General features: G+C 49.3%; 1 protein-coding gene across 4 annotated transcripts in view; it reads right to left on the minus strand.

Moving 5' to 3' along the window:
• The window catches only part of WDR62 (WD repeat domain 62), a 42,394-nt gene extending 25,967 nt beyond the window's left edge, over positions 1 to 16,427 (minus strand). Inside the window, exons 1-9 of one of the 4 annotated variants that reach the window (XM_074371071.1) lie at positions 15,865 to 16,427; positions 12,923 to 13,014; positions 11,916 to 11,978; positions 7,117 to 7,174; positions 6,715 to 6,885; positions 5,707 to 5,844; positions 5,111 to 5,293; positions 3,614 to 3,774; positions 2,003 to 2,192 (exon numbers count right to left, since the gene is read on the minus strand). In XM_074371071.1, the coding sequence (XP_074227172.1) occupies positions 2,003 to 2,192; positions 3,614 to 3,774; positions 5,111 to 5,293; positions 5,707 to 5,844; positions 6,715 to 6,885; positions 7,117 to 7,174; positions 11,916 to 11,978; positions 12,923 to 13,014; positions 15,865 to 16,041 (1,233 nt within the window). In that variant the 5' untranslated portion in view covers positions 16,042 to 16,427. Of the gene's footprint in view, positions 1 to 2,002; positions 2,193 to 3,613; positions 3,775 to 5,110; positions 5,294 to 5,706; positions 5,845 to 5,985; positions 6,458 to 6,714; positions 6,886 to 7,116; positions 7,175 to 11,915; positions 11,979 to 12,922; positions 13,015 to 15,864 lie in introns of those variants that run through there. The other 3 variants (XM_074371070.1, XM_074371068.1, XM_074371072.1) reach the window with 3 other exon arrangements.
• Positions 16,428 to 16,458: the final 31 nt, after the last annotated feature.

A 16,458-nucleotide genomic window follows, 5' to 3' on the forward strand; every position in this document is an offset into this window, starting at 1 on the left:
AGATACAGTACAATTATTTTAAAAATTGGGGGAGAATGGAGAGAACATATGGAAAAAAATTGTTTTAACTATTTTCAGAATTGAATGATTATCATTCTTGGACTGTTGTATTAAAAAAAATTCAGGAACAAGGAAATGATTAACTGTGGATATTCTAATTCCATCATCCCCTATGACTTTGAGAATTAGGATTCTGGAAGGATCAGTCCAATAGCTATGAGCATCCACAGCACCCAGAATGTGATTCTGAAATACTGATTCACACTGAAAAAAACAATACAAAACAAAAAACAGGGCTGCTTCAAGAAATGGCTAATTCCAGGTCTGGGGCAGGAAATGTACAAGATGACACTGGAGCATCTTGTTATCCCAGACAGCAAGGTAGCTTTCAAAGACTACTGGGGTCATGTCCAAAGGACTCAGGAGCCAACTTGAAGAGGGTTCCACTGGCCGAAGATGGGACAATCTGAGCTCCAATAATGTTAGTAACTGCAATGGATTAAAATATGTCCAATATATTTAAATATATGAGTTTATAATGATATTAAGTAAATAAAAACAACTAGTTACCTTTAGAGGACAAAGAACCAATTCATTATCTTGAAAACTGGTAAATAAAGAGAAAGAATCTAGCATTTACCCTGCCTTTCCTATAGGAAGTGTACCATTGGGTGACCAAATGGAAGTGAGGGGAAGTTTCTCTTCATGTAAGTAGTCCAACTAATAAAAGAAATGGTGGAATTAGAGTATCACCACATTGCAACCCCCAGTGAATAAATGGATCCAGGCACTGAGCATCAACAGCTGCTAACAGCAATCAATAAATCTGTTTTTTTTTAAATATGAAAGATAGAGAAAGATAGGACATTAGAGTAACAGAAAAAGAGAGAATGGGGGAGAGGCAATTCTTAAATCCACATTGGCTGAGAACGCTCCAGAACTGATAAAAAGATCCCTTCACAGATATTTCTGTTAAGAACACATATACACATATAAATAACAGGCAGATGCCAAGAAAATGGACTGAAAAAACATAATAAACTGATAACAAGAGTGAGGGTGAGAGAGATAGCCGGGTTGCAGGGTGGGGAGGGGACCAAAATAGACTTTAGATTTATCTGTAATATTTCACCTTTTTAAAGAGGAGAATATATGTAAATATAAATTTTAAAAATTATTTTTAAAATATTCTCGTTAAGTGAGAAAAGTGCTACCAACAGAAATGTCAGATCCACGAAGGCAGATGTATTCAAGCAAGGGGCTGAATAATGTTTATTCAACAGAATAAAGTTATTTCTCACAATCCTGAATTGGGCCATGGAAAATGTAATTTCTCTAGAATAAACACTCCTGGCAGTAAGAAATTTTTGGCCAAAAAAAAAAAAAAGAAGTAGAATACAATTCTTTCTCTACCAATTGTCTTATCTGCAAGGAGTTCTTAAAACAGCTTCAACTTCAGAGAATGAAAAAACCTCACAGATTCATTCTCAGAAAATAAAAACTTCAACACACATACAAAAAGCAATAAACTACACAAATGTCCTCCACAGACAGCTTTCTGAGGTTCACATGAGGACTGTACCCCCAGTGATGGTGGGCCTCACCCCTCACTTCCTGCAGGTCTCTGCTCAAATGTCACGTTCGCAGAGAGGCCTTCCCTGACCACTCTCCTCTCTAGAGTATCACCCTTGATCCCCTTTCCCCCTAGGCTGCTTTGTTTTTCTTCAGAGAGGCATTGCACTTGGCATGTTCTATACTGATGTTAGCAAGTTTTCTCTACTACCTGGATGTGAGCTCCCTGAGACCAGGAAGGACTTTTGTCAGTTTCCTGCCCAGCTGTGTCCCCAGCACCCAGAACAGCATCTGGCACACAGCAGGGCATCCGTGAGTATTTTTTTTGAAGGTATGGCTGAATGGGTTCCCCAAACTCTGTAGAAGCTTCCTCAGCTGAGCCCCCAGAGGGAGGCTGAGCAAGGCCAGGCGGAGGGAGAGAGGGCCTCACCTCCACGTTCCAGACGTAGGAGCTGTGGAAGAGCTCTGACCAAATCTTGCCTACTTTGTTGATGTCTCTGACATCCCAGATGTAGATGCTGTGGTCCTTATAGACGCAGGACAGCCACTGGTGGACGGGGTCGAAGGTCAGTGCCACTGTATCTGGGTAGATGGCTTCTGCCTTCCTGCGGAAGAGGAAGCTAACAAGGCCACATGAGTCATCAATCACCGTCAATGTCACTGTCAGTAGTGACAACTGCCTCTGGTGACACTTGACTGCCTCCTGTCTGGCAATGCCACCCCTTAGATATTTGGGGTGACCCATCTCTCCCACTCCAACTCTAGTTCTCCTTCCTCCATCTTGCTTTGCTTTGCTTTGCTTTGCTTTGCTTCTAATACAGAGGAGGTTGCAAACTGGAAGCTTCTGTCTGGCCCCTGAGAGTGTTTGAATTTTCAACTCCTGTTAACATTTCTCTCCCCTCATTTCACTTGGTCCAAGCTCCGTCCTTTCTCTCTGATCACAGAAGGATAATGGGCACGAAGCTCAGGCCTTCTCTCTTGGCCTCACCAACACAGATCAAAAATCCCCATGGAAGGGGACTGGGGCCTTCCCACCAAGGCTACAGTTTACTGAACACTTACTGTGTGCTGAGCCGAGAGCTTTAGCTGTACTGAATGCCCACAGCCTCCCTGAAAGGTAGCTACTATATTTTACAGAGGAGGACACTGAAATTGAGGTTGACACAGAGACCTGCCTGAGGCCACACAGCACACAGCAGAAGGTGGCAGAGCTGGGTACCCCAGCCATTACTACACATTGCTGTCTGTAGGCTGCTTACCCACCTTCTCTCTCCTTTGCGATGTAGTCACTCCCTCCAGGAGCTCTCTCAGAAAAGGCACCCAGGAGGTAACATCCAGGCAGCTCCAGTTACCCAGCATCTCCTGGTTAACTAGCCCCCGACCCCCGCAAAAGGGAAGATACACCACAGCTCAGCCCTTCTCTCTCATGGCACTCAATCCGCTTTCAGCACAGCAGCTAAAGGGATCTCTGCTCAAGGCCTGATCATAACACCAGTAACACCAGTGCTTGAAGTCCCAGTGGCTGCCCACTGACCTCAGAATAGACCACAAGCTCCCCTCACCAGCTACTATAGATGCTCACACCGGTCTCCTGCCATCCTCCCCCGGCACACTGGGCTCCGGCCGCACAGCCCCAGCTGTTCCTGTGACACGCCAAGCCCAGCGCGCTGTCCTCCTAAGACCTTTACACTCGCTGTCGGGACCCAGCCCTCCACACAGCTGGCTTCTTCTCGTCAGAGGCCACCCCTGGCCACCCACTCAGCCCAGTCCCACCCCCTCTCCCCAGACACTCTCTTTCTTGAGTCCCTGCTTAATTTCACCAAAGCATTTCTGACCAACTGAAATGATCTTGCTCATATACTGGTTTATCATCAAGCACCCTCACTAGACTGCAGACTTCAGGAGATTCTGTGGCCTCATTAGAGCCCGCAACCTGCTACCGGCCCGGGACTGGCCACAGGTAGACGGATCTGGAAACACGGACGGACACCAGCAGACAGATGCTAGGTAAGGCCCTCTCCCTCCCCGTGCCGGGTAGTACCTGGGCTCCAGGCCCTGGGCCACATCCACCCCGAGGTAGTGCGGCTTGGGCAGGTTGGCGAGGTAGTGCAGGCTGTGGGCTTGGAAGATGCGGACTATCCCATCTGTGCAGCCACAGAAGATGAGGTCCTGGCTGACACAGAGGCAGGAAGACAGGGAGACCTGTGGGTGCAAAGGGGATCCAAGTGAACTTGGTGCTTCATGTGGCCCAGTTTAGGGACACAGGGGCTGACAGGACAGCTTTGCCTCCAGAGAAGCAGTTTCTTGGGTCTAAGAAGCCCAGTTTTGCAAATTTTAAGATATTTGAAATCAGGATATAGTGTACAGTCACTATTGAAGGAGAGGTAGCAACAGGCCGACAGAGACACCAAATGGGGTGGAGTTGTCATTGTTACAGAGGCCTCAGCTGTGTGGGGAACATATCTCCATAGCTGAGTGTGACTTCACATAGGCAGTAACAGCGCTGAACTCTAGACTTCAATTTTATTCCCCATTGCTTACAAATAACTTCACAGGGATTACACTTCGAAGCAGCACAGAAAAAGAAGTTATTACATGCAGGAAGGACTGTCTATCCTGCCAGGACACACAGAGAGAAGGGGCAGGAAGTGTCAGACCTCTGGATACAGCTTAGAGGAGTTTTTCCAGATCGAGAAGGACTTAATTTATGGTCATTTAAGACAACTGCTCAGGGGCTAAACAGCTGTTTGTCGAGAGCATCTGACTTGCTTAGAAACTGCATGGGTTGTAGCAAGAGGATTCAAATGAGAAAAATAAATGATGTTTAAGCAAGTGGGAAAGACAGATAAAACTCGGAATTCTCCCACACGCCAGACGCCATGCCATCAGTCCTGAAGCTGAGCTCTGGCGGGGAGGCGTGGGAGCAGGAGCAGGAAGAGGAGGAAGAGCTGGATGCTCCTGCCAACAGCCACATATCTGGCCCCGGCGTGGGGAGAAGCCTGGAACAAACCCTCAGATCCTGAGAAAACGTGGTTCTGCAACTTATGAATGTATCACTCATTAGTTTAAAATTTTATGTATTTTTGTATAGTTTTTTTTTTGACTGAAAAATCATTAAGTCAATGATACCTTAGATTAAAAAGAAAAAGAAAAGTAGACCTCCCACCAGTCAGGAGTGCCCAGTGAGGAAAAGAAATGTGAACTGGATCAAAGAGTGATGGGAAAGCAACTGTAACCTTGACCCCCATCATAGGGGTACCAGGTACTGTGCTGAGTGTCTTACATGTGTTATTTCATGTGACTCCCTTGTCAACTCTGAGGTGGTTGTTCTGCCTGGCAGTAGTTCCATTTTACAGATGAGAAAACTGAGGCTCAGAGAGGGAAAGTCATTCACCCAGAGTCGAACAGGCAGAACAAGAAGTCAGACCCAGAGCTGGTGCGACCGACTAAGACGCAGGGGCACTGCTGAGTGTCCCTGGAGACGCGTGTCTTGGGAAGAATGCTTCCCCCACTGATGGCAAGAGGGAGGCTGGGGTACCTTCAGGTTGATCCACTTCTCCAGCACCCTCTTCTCGTTGAACTGGCAGAGGAGGCCCGAGTAGGACACACAGAAGGTGCTGCCTGCCATCTGGCCCTGGCCACAGGCCACACCGCAGAACACGTTGTCATGCAGTTCCCCCAGGATGCCCGAGCGCCCGACGAGGGGCACCGTGCCCGTCACCTGGAGGAACAGCAAGGCACAGTGAGATGCTGGCCGCACGGCCTAGCCCCCAGCAAGGCCACGAGGGGGCCCCTCATGCCCAGTGGATATAACACAGCGAAACAGGAGAACTCGAAGAAACCCCTCCAAATGGAGAAGACCCAACAGAAAACACACTTCCAGGCAGGGTGGTGGGAGGCAGCGGGCCAGGAAGGAGGTCTGGCCCCGGGGTCTGGCGGGGGAGAAGAGGTTTCCGAGCAGGGCCTGCCAGTCAGCCACACCCGGAGAGCAGGCCCAGAAGCGGGAGCCGCACCCTGAGAGGCTGGACAGCCTCTGAGACCACTGCCTCCAAATCTGAGGTAGAAACAGGGGTCCCTACTGCCCCTGACAGTTCCTCCCCTGGGCCTGGCAGAGGGCCGAGGACAGAACCTCACCTTTGCTTCAGTGGAGACTTCCAAGAACCAGAACCTCACATGCCGATTCCCAACAGTGACGAAATAGCTGCTGTCCTCTGAGAAGGAGAGGGCGATGACTCGGCACGATACCTTGTTGGAGGCGACCACGATGTCTTTCTAGAAGAATCAGAGCTGAGAAGTTCACGCCGGCACCCACCCCTTCGGACTGCTTGAGCCTTTGCCCTGAGCTCTGCGCCTCCCGGCCCTCCCCTGCTCCAAGTCTGTTTCCCTCGGGCCCCTCTTCACGGGGAAACCTACGTGTGGCACTCTTTACACTCCCGATACAGAGGAGCCTGAGGCTCGGGGGGTTCCCACGTGACAGTGAGCTCCAGTGCTCTCCTCAAGAGTCCAAGCCCGGCAGCCCACACAGGGTGGTGAGGACAGCCACAGCTGGAAGGTAAGGACGACACAACCCGCGCTGCCGGAGCTCGGGCTCTCATTCCGGGCCCCATGCAGCCCTTGACAGGGTAACTCACGGAATCCCCTCAACAGGCCTATAGGGAAGGTGCTTCTCCCCCGCCCCGTCATGCTCAGAGGGGACTGTCGCATGCGCAGGGTCATAGAGCAGGGTATGAACAGAGCCAGGACTGGGTACCCACTTCTGCTGACTCCAAGTCCTCCCCAAGCTGTTCCAAAGTCCAGCCTTCCAGTGCATACCAACTCACTGAATTCTCACAACTGAACGAAGCAGATACTGTTATATCCATTTTACAGATGAGGAAACACACTCACAGAGAGGTGAGGTCACTTGCTCAAGGTCACAGCTGGTCAATATAAAAAGAATAAGGTATTCCACTAGTGGAGAGCTTGTCATAGGCCCTACAGTAAGTGCCTTGAACAGGGATCAGCATGTAGTAGGTATCAATAAATGCTTGCTGGCTAGATGAGCACCTTCACCGAGTTTTCTCAGCCCGTGCTCCCCATGCCCGAGACTCAGGGGTTCTGGCAGCAGGCCGCCCACCCACACACCCACCAGTCAGCAGTTACCTTCCAGTCCCAGACGTTGAGGACCATGTCATGCTGGTAGCCCATGGACACGATATGCTTCATGTTGGGGGAGAAGGCCACGCAGGCCACGCCGTACTTGTGGCCCAGCATCTCCGCCACCTGACTCTTCTCCTCCACGTCCCAGATGCGCACAGCAGGCCTGTGCCCGTTCTGGGGAAGAAGGGGCCGTTACTGCTGCTGGGTTCTGCACCAGGCAGGGCTAGAGGGGCTGTCAGGGCTGAAGCTGGCACTGTCCAGGGGTGTGCCCCAAAGCCACCTCCCCCATCTGCCACCGGGCTTTTCCAGCCCAGGAAGGAGCCATTCCAGATTCCTCAGCACTGCTAGGGGCATACAGAGTGGCCCCAAGTCCCCTCCCCACCCACTCAAATGATCATGACTCACCTCCCCCGTCACTATGTACTTCCCATCAGGGGAGAAGGCCAGAGCACTCAGAGACTTCCTGGGGGCAAGGAAAGGGTTGATCAGTGAGTCCACTGATGGTGGCAGGCAGACCCCTGCCCTGGTTGTGCTCACAACACTCCATCCAATCCTCGCTCCCAAGCCTTGAAGGGGCCAGGAGAGATGAGCAGCGGCAGCTCCCATAGGGCCAGTGTGGCGTGTGTGCCTGGCACTGTGAAATGAGGTTTTGTAAAAGCAGAGGCCCCTTCGTCCCTAAAACCCCAAACCCTGATGGGGTGGACACTGTATGGAGACCCTCCTTCCCTTTCCCTTGGCAGCAGTGGGCTCCTTAAGACCCCAGTGACCTACCCTATAACCCTGAGAAATTCAGATGCAGGAAATGGCCCAGATCTGGCCTAACTATGGAGGTGGTGCTGACTGGAGGACCCTGGCAGACATCACACTGGGACAGCCTGCAGCGTGTGCTCCACTGCTAAAAGCTGATGAAGGCGTCCTGGAAAACCCGCAGACAACCGACACGCTTCTCTCTGATGCTCCCAGCTAGCCTGCATGAGCACCGGATGACTGGTCTAGTTTGCATGTTTTACCAAGTTTCACTGTTGCTATACTGTGTTGTTTTTTCCTCTCCCTTTTAATCTTGTTTTTACTTCTGTTTCTTATCAGTCTAGTAACTGTCCCCCTCATATGAGTAAACTGGTGTGCAGATAACTAAGTCAGTGCCTCTCAGTGAGTCACTGACAATCTCAAAGAACATTTTTCATCATCAAATCAACCCTCTGGCGGCTTCCTATCGCTCCTTAAAGTCGCAGACCAGGGGCGCTGCCTGTCCAACATCCATACCCCTCCTCCCGCCCTGACAAAATCCAGTTTTAATAGGGATGCCATGCTCCAGCTGGAGTACATTTTCTCACCTCACCTACTACACAGGCACAGCTATGTGACGTAGTCTGGCCAGGGAGAGGTGAGGTGAAGTGCTGGGGGACTTCCAGAGAAGTTTCTCAAAGGGAACTCTTTGCCCTGATCCCCACTCAGTCCCCTTCTGAAACAAGGATGTGACAAGCCAGAACTCCACCTTGGGCCATGAGGTGACCTTAAGAACAAAAGTCTCCCCGGGGAAAGGGGATGGGAGGGGATAAATTTGGAAGTTTGAGATTTACAAATGTCAGCCACTATATATAAAAATAGACTTTTCAAAAAAATTTCTTTTGTATAGCACAGGGAACTATGTTCAATATCTTGTAAAAACCTTTAGTGGAAAAAAATATGAAAAGGAATATATGTACGTGTATGCCTGACTGGGATGTTGTGTTGTACACCAGAGATTGACACATTGTAATTGACTGTACTTCAATTAAAAAAAAAAATAAAGAACAGAAGCCTCCCCAAAAGCCTGTAGATCGGAAAGACAGAAGACGTGGGGCCCCTGATGCTCGCAGACACCAGCCCCCTAAATGCCTACTTCCAGATTTCTCATGTGCAGGAAGAGTAGTCCCCTGTGTTTTAAGTCATGCCTGTTGGTGGGTTTCTGTTGTCTGCAGCTCTCCCAGCCTGACTGCAGCATGCCGGAGCCCAGCCTGGCCCTCTGCCAAATGCCTTTGGGCATCACTGTACTGATCCCTCACACATGCCCTGTGAAGTCAAGGCTCTTATTAGCCAATTTTGAGATGAGGAGACCTCAACACAAGGGAGTCTTGCCAAGGTGATCTAACCATATAGAGCACACGAGAATTCCCTTGGGAGATTCTGAAAAATGTCAAAGCCATGCTAAGACAAGTGAGTGAGTTTGGTGAGGAACAGGATAATCTATGCACAATTTCAGAGAAGCTTCCCACAAGATACCCACTAACTACAAAGAGAAAAAGAGAGGTTTCGCGGTGGAGAAGCCTGGTAGACACCACTCTAACCAAGGGCACACGGTGATCACCACCAGCCAGGGAAAGAGCAACGTCACACATTTCCCGATAAAATGCGCTGAGAAGAACGCAGCATTCCTTCTGAGGTGTTCCTGCAGAACCTGAATCTACCCATGAGGAAAGAGCAGACAAACCCGAATATTGGGACATTCTATCCAGCCTGCAGTCATCAAAGGCGTCAAAGCCATGGAAGTCAAGAAAGATGGGGGAAACCACTTTAGACTGAAGGAGACTGAAGAGAAAACTCAAGGCAATGGGTGACTCTGGACAGAATCCTTTTCACTATAAAGAACATTCCTGGGACAAATGGTAAATCTTGAATGACCGGTAGATGGTAGTGATGTACCAATTTTAACCAGATTTTGCTCAAAATATTGTGGTTTTGAAAGATCATATCTTTTTTCTTTCCTTCTTTGTGCAGTAAATTCATGCTGCAGTATTTAGAGTTACAAGGGCTTCGTGTCTGCAACTTACTCTCAGATGGTTCAGAAAAAAATTACTATGTATGTAGACAAAGAATGATAAAGCAAATGTAGGAAAACGTTAGCATGTGAGAAATATGGGTGAAACGTGTATAGGTGCTTTGTACTGTTCTTAATAGGTCTGAAATTATTTCAAAATAAAAAGTTAAGCGGGGATGGTAAAGCTCAGAGGTATAGCGCATGCTTAGCATGCATGAGGTCCTGGGTTCAATCCCCAGTGCCTCCATTAAAAAAAAAAAAAAAGACCAAATAAATAAATAAACCTAATTACCTCCCCTACCCCCCAAAAAAATTAGCTAAAAAAAAAAAGTTTAAAAATTGCCAGTGCTTAGGCCTTACTGATTCAGTCTTCTCTGAAGGTGAGGCCCGGGGATCAAGTGACTCTGAAATGCAGCCAGGGTTGCATTTCAACGTCTGCTCCAGCCACACTATCTCCTAAGACAGACAGACCCACCAGTGGTTGAGAGTGGACACTTCTATGCCATCCGCTTCAGGTCAAGGTTACCTCCTCCACCGCCTACAGGAACCAGGGAGGCAACAGGGACGATGGGAGGAACTGGCCAACGGGAGCTCTGACAAATGCCACCTAACTCTAGCCTGTTGCTGTCGTTAAGGGAATGTGGGCCCCTCACTCTTTCAAAATGAGAGGGCATCTGGATTTTTGTGTAGAAAACTTTAAATGTTGTCAACAAAGCCCAATACTTAAAACAGACTGCCAGACACGTCTGTGGGCCTCTAGTTTGTGACTATTGCCAAGGAGTGTTTCACCTGAGATCAGATAGTGAATAAATGCTTAAGCGAGGATTAGAACCCACCTCTTCCCTCACCACCAATGACACAGTCAGAAGCCAAGGGTCCAAGAAGCGCCTTCCAAGAGGGAATCTGTATCTCCTAAACCGTATCTTAAGGACGATGTTTTAGGGACCATAAGGGAAGAAGAAAACCCACGTCTTATCCATCCACCTGGAGAACCAGGCCAAAGGAGCTAAGCTTGAGCTATCTGTGCAGTATTTGTGGAATAAAAAGATGTGGTGGGGTGCCTCTCAAAGGTCACAGCCCAGCTGGGACGAAAGCCCCAGGATGACACAGTGATCAATCAGCCCCAAGGCAGACCCCTAGGCACTGACTTGGGCCGAAGGCCTTCCCAATAAACTAGTGGCTGGAGTAATCTTTCTACAACCCAAATCACACTCATTCATTCTGGAAACAGTAAGTGCCATCAATGTGCTGGACACTGATCTAAGGTACAGGCACATAGAAATTAACTAAGAAAAAGTCCTGACCTCAGAGAGCTCACAGTGTGGAAAGAGACAGTAAATATCATCAATGAGGAAATCAGACAGCGTATCAAAAAGGAGCACATTTTGTGGAGAAAAGTAAAGCAGGGAAGGGAAACAGAGCATGTTGGAAGGCTGCGGTGTGGGAAGCACATCCTTAGCCTCTAAACGCCCTCTAGTGGCTTCTCTTTGCAACAGCATGATGTCCAACCGCTCTCCAAGGCAGGTGAGATGTGGCTTCTGCTGGTTCCAGCCTCGTCTCCCCCTTACCTACCGAACCCTGACTGCTTCTCAAACGACCTGTGATTCTTAGCCACTGCAGGGCCTTTGCTCCTCCTATTCTCTCTGCCTGGAAAGCTCTCCCCACACCTCACTTTCTTCAGGTCTCAGCCTCAGGGAAGCCTTATCACTCCTCTGATCAGAGTCCTCTGATATGGCTTCCCCTTCACCCTCTGCCTATGAACCTGCCCTAACTCATTTCCATCATTTCTTCCATAGCAACAGTTATGGTTGGCTAGTAATTTGCCAACTGGTTTAGTCTGTCTCCCCGCCACTGAGCTGTCAGCATCACGAGAGCAGAGCCTCGTCTCTTCTTTTCTCTTCTTCACTGCTGTGTCCCCAACGCCTGGAATAGTACCTAGCACAGAGCAGACCCTTGGTGACTGTCACTGAACCACGGGGTAAGTGAATGAATGAGTCACCCACCCACAAGCACTTCCGGGCAATGTGGGGAAGGAGGGACCTGCCAGGTGTTCAGTATCTTGTAATAACCTTTAATGGAAAAAAATATGAAAAGGAATATATGTATATATATGCCTGACTGGGACATTGTGCTGTACACCAGAGATTGACACATTGTAATTGACTGTACTTCAATTAAAAAAAAAAAGAGAAGAACAGAAGTCTCCCAAAATGCCTGGTGATCGGAAAGACAGAAGACATGGGGTTACTGATGCTCATAGACACCAACCCCCTAAGTGCCCACTTCCAGATTTCCCACGTGCAGGAAGAGTATTCCCCTGTGTTTTAAGTCATGCCTGTTGGTGGGTTTCTGTTGTCTGCAGCTCTCCCAGCCCTCCACCCCCACCCCATGCCCATGCCCAGCTTACCTGGCAGTATTAAAAATGTGCTGCTGCTTGTTCTCCTTGGGGTTCAAAATCACCACCACACAGCTGGGGAGAAAGAGGAAAATGTGCCCAAACTGAGGGGAGTACTGGGGTCCAGGGATGACTCTATTCCCAACACAAGAGCCCACAGAGAAACAAGGCTCTTTCTGAACAGATGATTCTCTCTTTGGTCTCCTCCTCCTCCAGGTATCTATGCTGAGAATTCTAGGGCACTTAACATCATTGCTAATATTAATATATTCTTAAAGAGAAGCCAACACTTGCTCTGTGGTCACTATTCTGTCAGGCTCTGGGCTAATAAAGACCTACTGTGCACAATCTCTTTAAATCCTCACAATCACCAGGTGAGGTGAGGAATCCCATTTCATAGATGATGAAACTGAAGCCCAGAGAAGGAAGTCCTTTCCCCAGGACTACCCAGCAGGCCAGGGGCAGGGTGGGGATGTGAATCCAAACCTGTCAGATTCAAGAGCCCACCCTTGTCTTCTATTCTGGCTGTTTCCCAAAGACTCAATAACAGGTACTGCTCATTGGGAATTACTATGGCCCTGCCCTGCCCTGCAGGGGTGAGGGGGTCCCTTCAGTGCCTAGAAAAATGCCAGGCTAGACCTGTATTTGTGAAATAAATGGTTGCAGATGTCCTTCAGTCCTCTCAACTAACTACGCTGTTTTATAGAAGCAGAGGCTTGGGGAGGGACATACATGGCGGAGCTGGGACACAAATCCAGGTTGCCTGACACCAACTTAACCACCTGTCTTTCCCAGAATCACTGTCACCTCCCACCCACAGTCACAATATGACTTTCATAGCACTCACACATGCCAGGTGCTGTGCTGCCCACAGAGGGGCCTGTGGGATCCTTCCCACAGCCCTCAGAGGTCGGCAGCATTATGTGCATTCTACAGAGGGAAAAGCGAGGCCCAGAGAAGACTTCAGGCTCCAAATTCAGGACCAGTGATTAGAGGGCGAGGCCCAACCACTCACTCACCCTGCCAGGTAGGCCACATTGCCCGTGCTGGGGTCACAGGTTAGGCCACTGCTGTTCTGGGCTGTGATGCCAAGCACCTTCTCGAGTGATACCTGCAGGGAAAAGGCCTGAATCAGAACCACCTGCCCCAGCAGGCGTCAAGTGGCACAGCCACCTCAGCCACCCATTCAGTCCCTGTTACTTCCCACATGCCCACTGAGCTTCTGCAGTCATCAACCAGCAGCCACTGCTTATTCTCCTCAATGTCATTGACAAATACAGTGCTAGGTGAAGGGCACAGAATGGTGGGGAAGACAGACAAAAATCTCTGCCCTCCCGGAGCTCACATTCTGGTGGTGATGGAAAATGAACCGAAGAAATATATAAAACAGACGTCAAGTGACGATAGGAGCATTTGAGAAAAACTCAGCAGGGAAAGAGACTAGGAGTGCAGAGGAAGGAGAGATGGCGTCACTGAGGTGACCTCTAAGTCTCTAAGCATTTTATTTGGATGAAAGAGAACCCACAACAAGCCAAGGAAGATGGTGTTATCACCCCTCTTTTACAGATGAGGACACTGAGGCCGAAGGTCCCACACCTGGGGAGTGGCAAGGCTGGGATACAAACCCAGGCAGTCTCTGGCTTCAAAGCCAGCACTCTGTGCAGGGCAGACACAGTGAGCAAAAATGGACACTGCCCATTCCCTCGCTAAATTCACAGTCTAGAGCTTCAACAAGTAAAGAAACAAGTGAATAATCACACTTGAAATCTGAAAACTCTCTAAGCAAAGTCAGTCAAATGAGCCAGTCCCCATCATGGTTGATTCAACACTTCAGAATTGTGGTATTTGCATATTTTGAAGAGACTAGTTTCTAATTGTTATAAAGTAAAATATTCTCAAGCAAGGTGTTGGCCTCAGAAATGAGAGGCAAACATAGGCTAGTAATAACTAATGTTTACTGAGCACCCAACCAGGAGCCAGGCACTCTCTGAATCCCTATAACTGTATTAACTTGTTTAATGCTTACAATAACCTTGTAATGTGGTCATTATCATCATCGTTATCTCCACCTTACAGATGAGGAAACAGAGGCCCAGAGGGGTAACCCATCTGGAAGGAGTGGTGCCAGGACTAACCCAGGCAATCAGGCAATGGCAGGCACTCACGCTGTTTTTTTAATCTGTTAATCAGCATTATTGGACATTAGCAATAGCTGGTCATTTTTAGACTAGGTCTTTTGCAAGCCAGATGGACCCTGCACTGCCAACCAAGAAAAATAAATAAATGACATCAGTCACCCAAAATACACAATCCTAACACCAACAGAGTGTTTGCAATGTGCCAGGTGTTCTTCTAAGTAATTAAGATACGTGAGCTTACTTAACCGTCACAAATACTCTATAAGGCAACACTGACATTATTATCCTCATTTTACAGATGAAAAACTGAGGCACAGAAAAGTTCAGAAAAGGAGGAACAGAATTAAGATTAAACCCCAGGCAGTGTGAGGGAATAACTCAGTGGTAGAGTGCATGCCTAGCATGCACCATGCCCTGGGTTCAATCCCCAGTACTTCCTCTAAAAATAATTAAGTAAACCTAATTAACTACTCCCTCCACAAAAATAAATAAATACATAAAGCCCAGGCAGTCTGGGTACAGAGGTGGTGCTCTTAACCACCTGGCTATACTGCTTCTCTGAAATGACTACTGTTTTCCTCTTCTTTATACAGTTTAGACCTCACAAGGCACTTTCAGAAACATACAAGATAAGGGCTATGAAGTAGAGGGTGCTGGGTCAGAGGTTAAGGTGGGTGTCTGCTTGCGGCTGGGGTTCAAGGCCTCTCAGGGTAGGGATATTCAGGCTGAGACTCCGGGGATGAGGAGTCAGCCCGGTAAACTGCAGGAAAAAGCCCTGGTGAAAGAAGGCTCACCAGACACAAAGGCTAGGAGGTGGAAAAGAGCCTGGAGCCTCCGGAAAACAGAAAGCAGGCTAGTGTGAACCTTGGTGAGAGGGAGGAGCAGGGAAGTATGGCCAGAGAGCTGGGCAGAGGCCACCCGTCTAGCACCTTGCAGTCAGGTGTGGGTGATATAATCAGAGTGCAGCAGGAAGCCACAGAGCAGGAATGAAATTCACCAACAGTTACCACTTATCGACCCTTTATCTGGACTTTGTGCCAAGTAGGTCATATTCACAATTTCATTTCATCTCCCTGCAACACCATGGTTACTGTTTATCTCCATTTTATAAAAACAGACTTTGTTGCTCAGGGAGTTGGAGAAAGTTTTTTAAATTATTGCTGTGCTACTGGAATTTCTTCTACCTACTCTAAAATCTGTTTCTGAGTCTCAGGATTTAGGGAGATGTTCTATACGCCGCCCCCCACCCCCACCCGGGGCCGTGCTGCTGAGATTTTACAAATATTACTCACATATTTTCCATAATTTAGGGTGGCAATACGGAATAAGAATCCCACCTTGGTAAGGAAGAAGGAAAGAGAAAGCAGGGGTGAGAGAAGGCAAGATAGAGCTGAGGGAGAGTTGGAATAGGTTGGACTAGGGACTGAACGCTGGTAGGGATACGAAAGACCCAGTAGGGGGTGAGATCAACGAAGGTGGAAGGGCCCAGAGAGACGTCTAATGGTGACGCAGGAAGGTTGGACTCAGAGGTGATTAGCAAAACTAAAGTGCCCTCCGAGGTACAGAGCCAGGTAGGAACCCCGGGAATACTCCAGGGGCTGAGGGTGGGGCCAGGAATGATGAGCAGTACCCCAAAGAGGAGGAGACGGGACAGGAGGAGGAGCCTGGGCTCAGGGGGCGGGGCTCAGGGGACCAGGCGGGCCAGAGAGCAGCTTGAAGGGTACTAGCTGGGGGCTGATGGGCGGGGCCAAAGATCTAAGGGCGGGACCAAGGAAGGCCAAGGGAACCTGGAACTGGGATGGGTAGGGCAAGCAGCTCCTCACCCGGTTCTGCACCGTATCCTCGGGCGCCGCCAAGAGTCGCGTCCGCCGCCGGAGGCAGACCGGTGGAGCGGGGGGCGGGGAGGACTGGGCCCTCCGCGCCGGAACTCCCGCCATGACGGATGGCAGCTTCTCGACTACATCGTTCCGTGCGTAACCTCCAGGCCCCAAGGCCGCCATCGTCGCGCCGGAGTCAGGCGACCGTTACACTCCTCAACCGCCGCCGCCGCCGCCACGGCTCACTCGAATAGCGAATGTCCGCGGGAAAGCCGGCTCCGCCGCCCATTGGACGCAGCGGGCCGCTGGTCTAACCAATCTCAGGGTTACCGGGCAGCTGTTTTGACCAATGAGGGCTAAGGGGCGGAGCAGAGTGTCTGGCAAGGTGGCGCCACCGTCCGTCAACTTGATGCTTGATCGAGCGTTGTAGGTTATTTTTTATCCCGTCTGTGTTTTCATCATTCACTAAATATACAGGTCTTTCGACGCTAAGGCCAAAGCCGTCTCACCTCTCTTTTTGCTGACCTCCACTCCACCCCAGAGTGACTAGCCCCACAGTGGCAATCGCCCGGATGTAAGAGTAGGGTGGAGCTGAAAGAG

This window comes from Camelus bactrianus, chromosome 9 (genome assembly GCF_048773025.1).
Source record: "Camelus bactrianus isolate YW-2024 breed Bactrian camel chromosome 9, ASM4877302v1, whole genome shotgun sequence".
Classification (NCBI taxonomy): Eukaryota; Metazoa; Chordata; class Mammalia; order Artiodactyla; family Camelidae; genus Camelus; species Camelus bactrianus.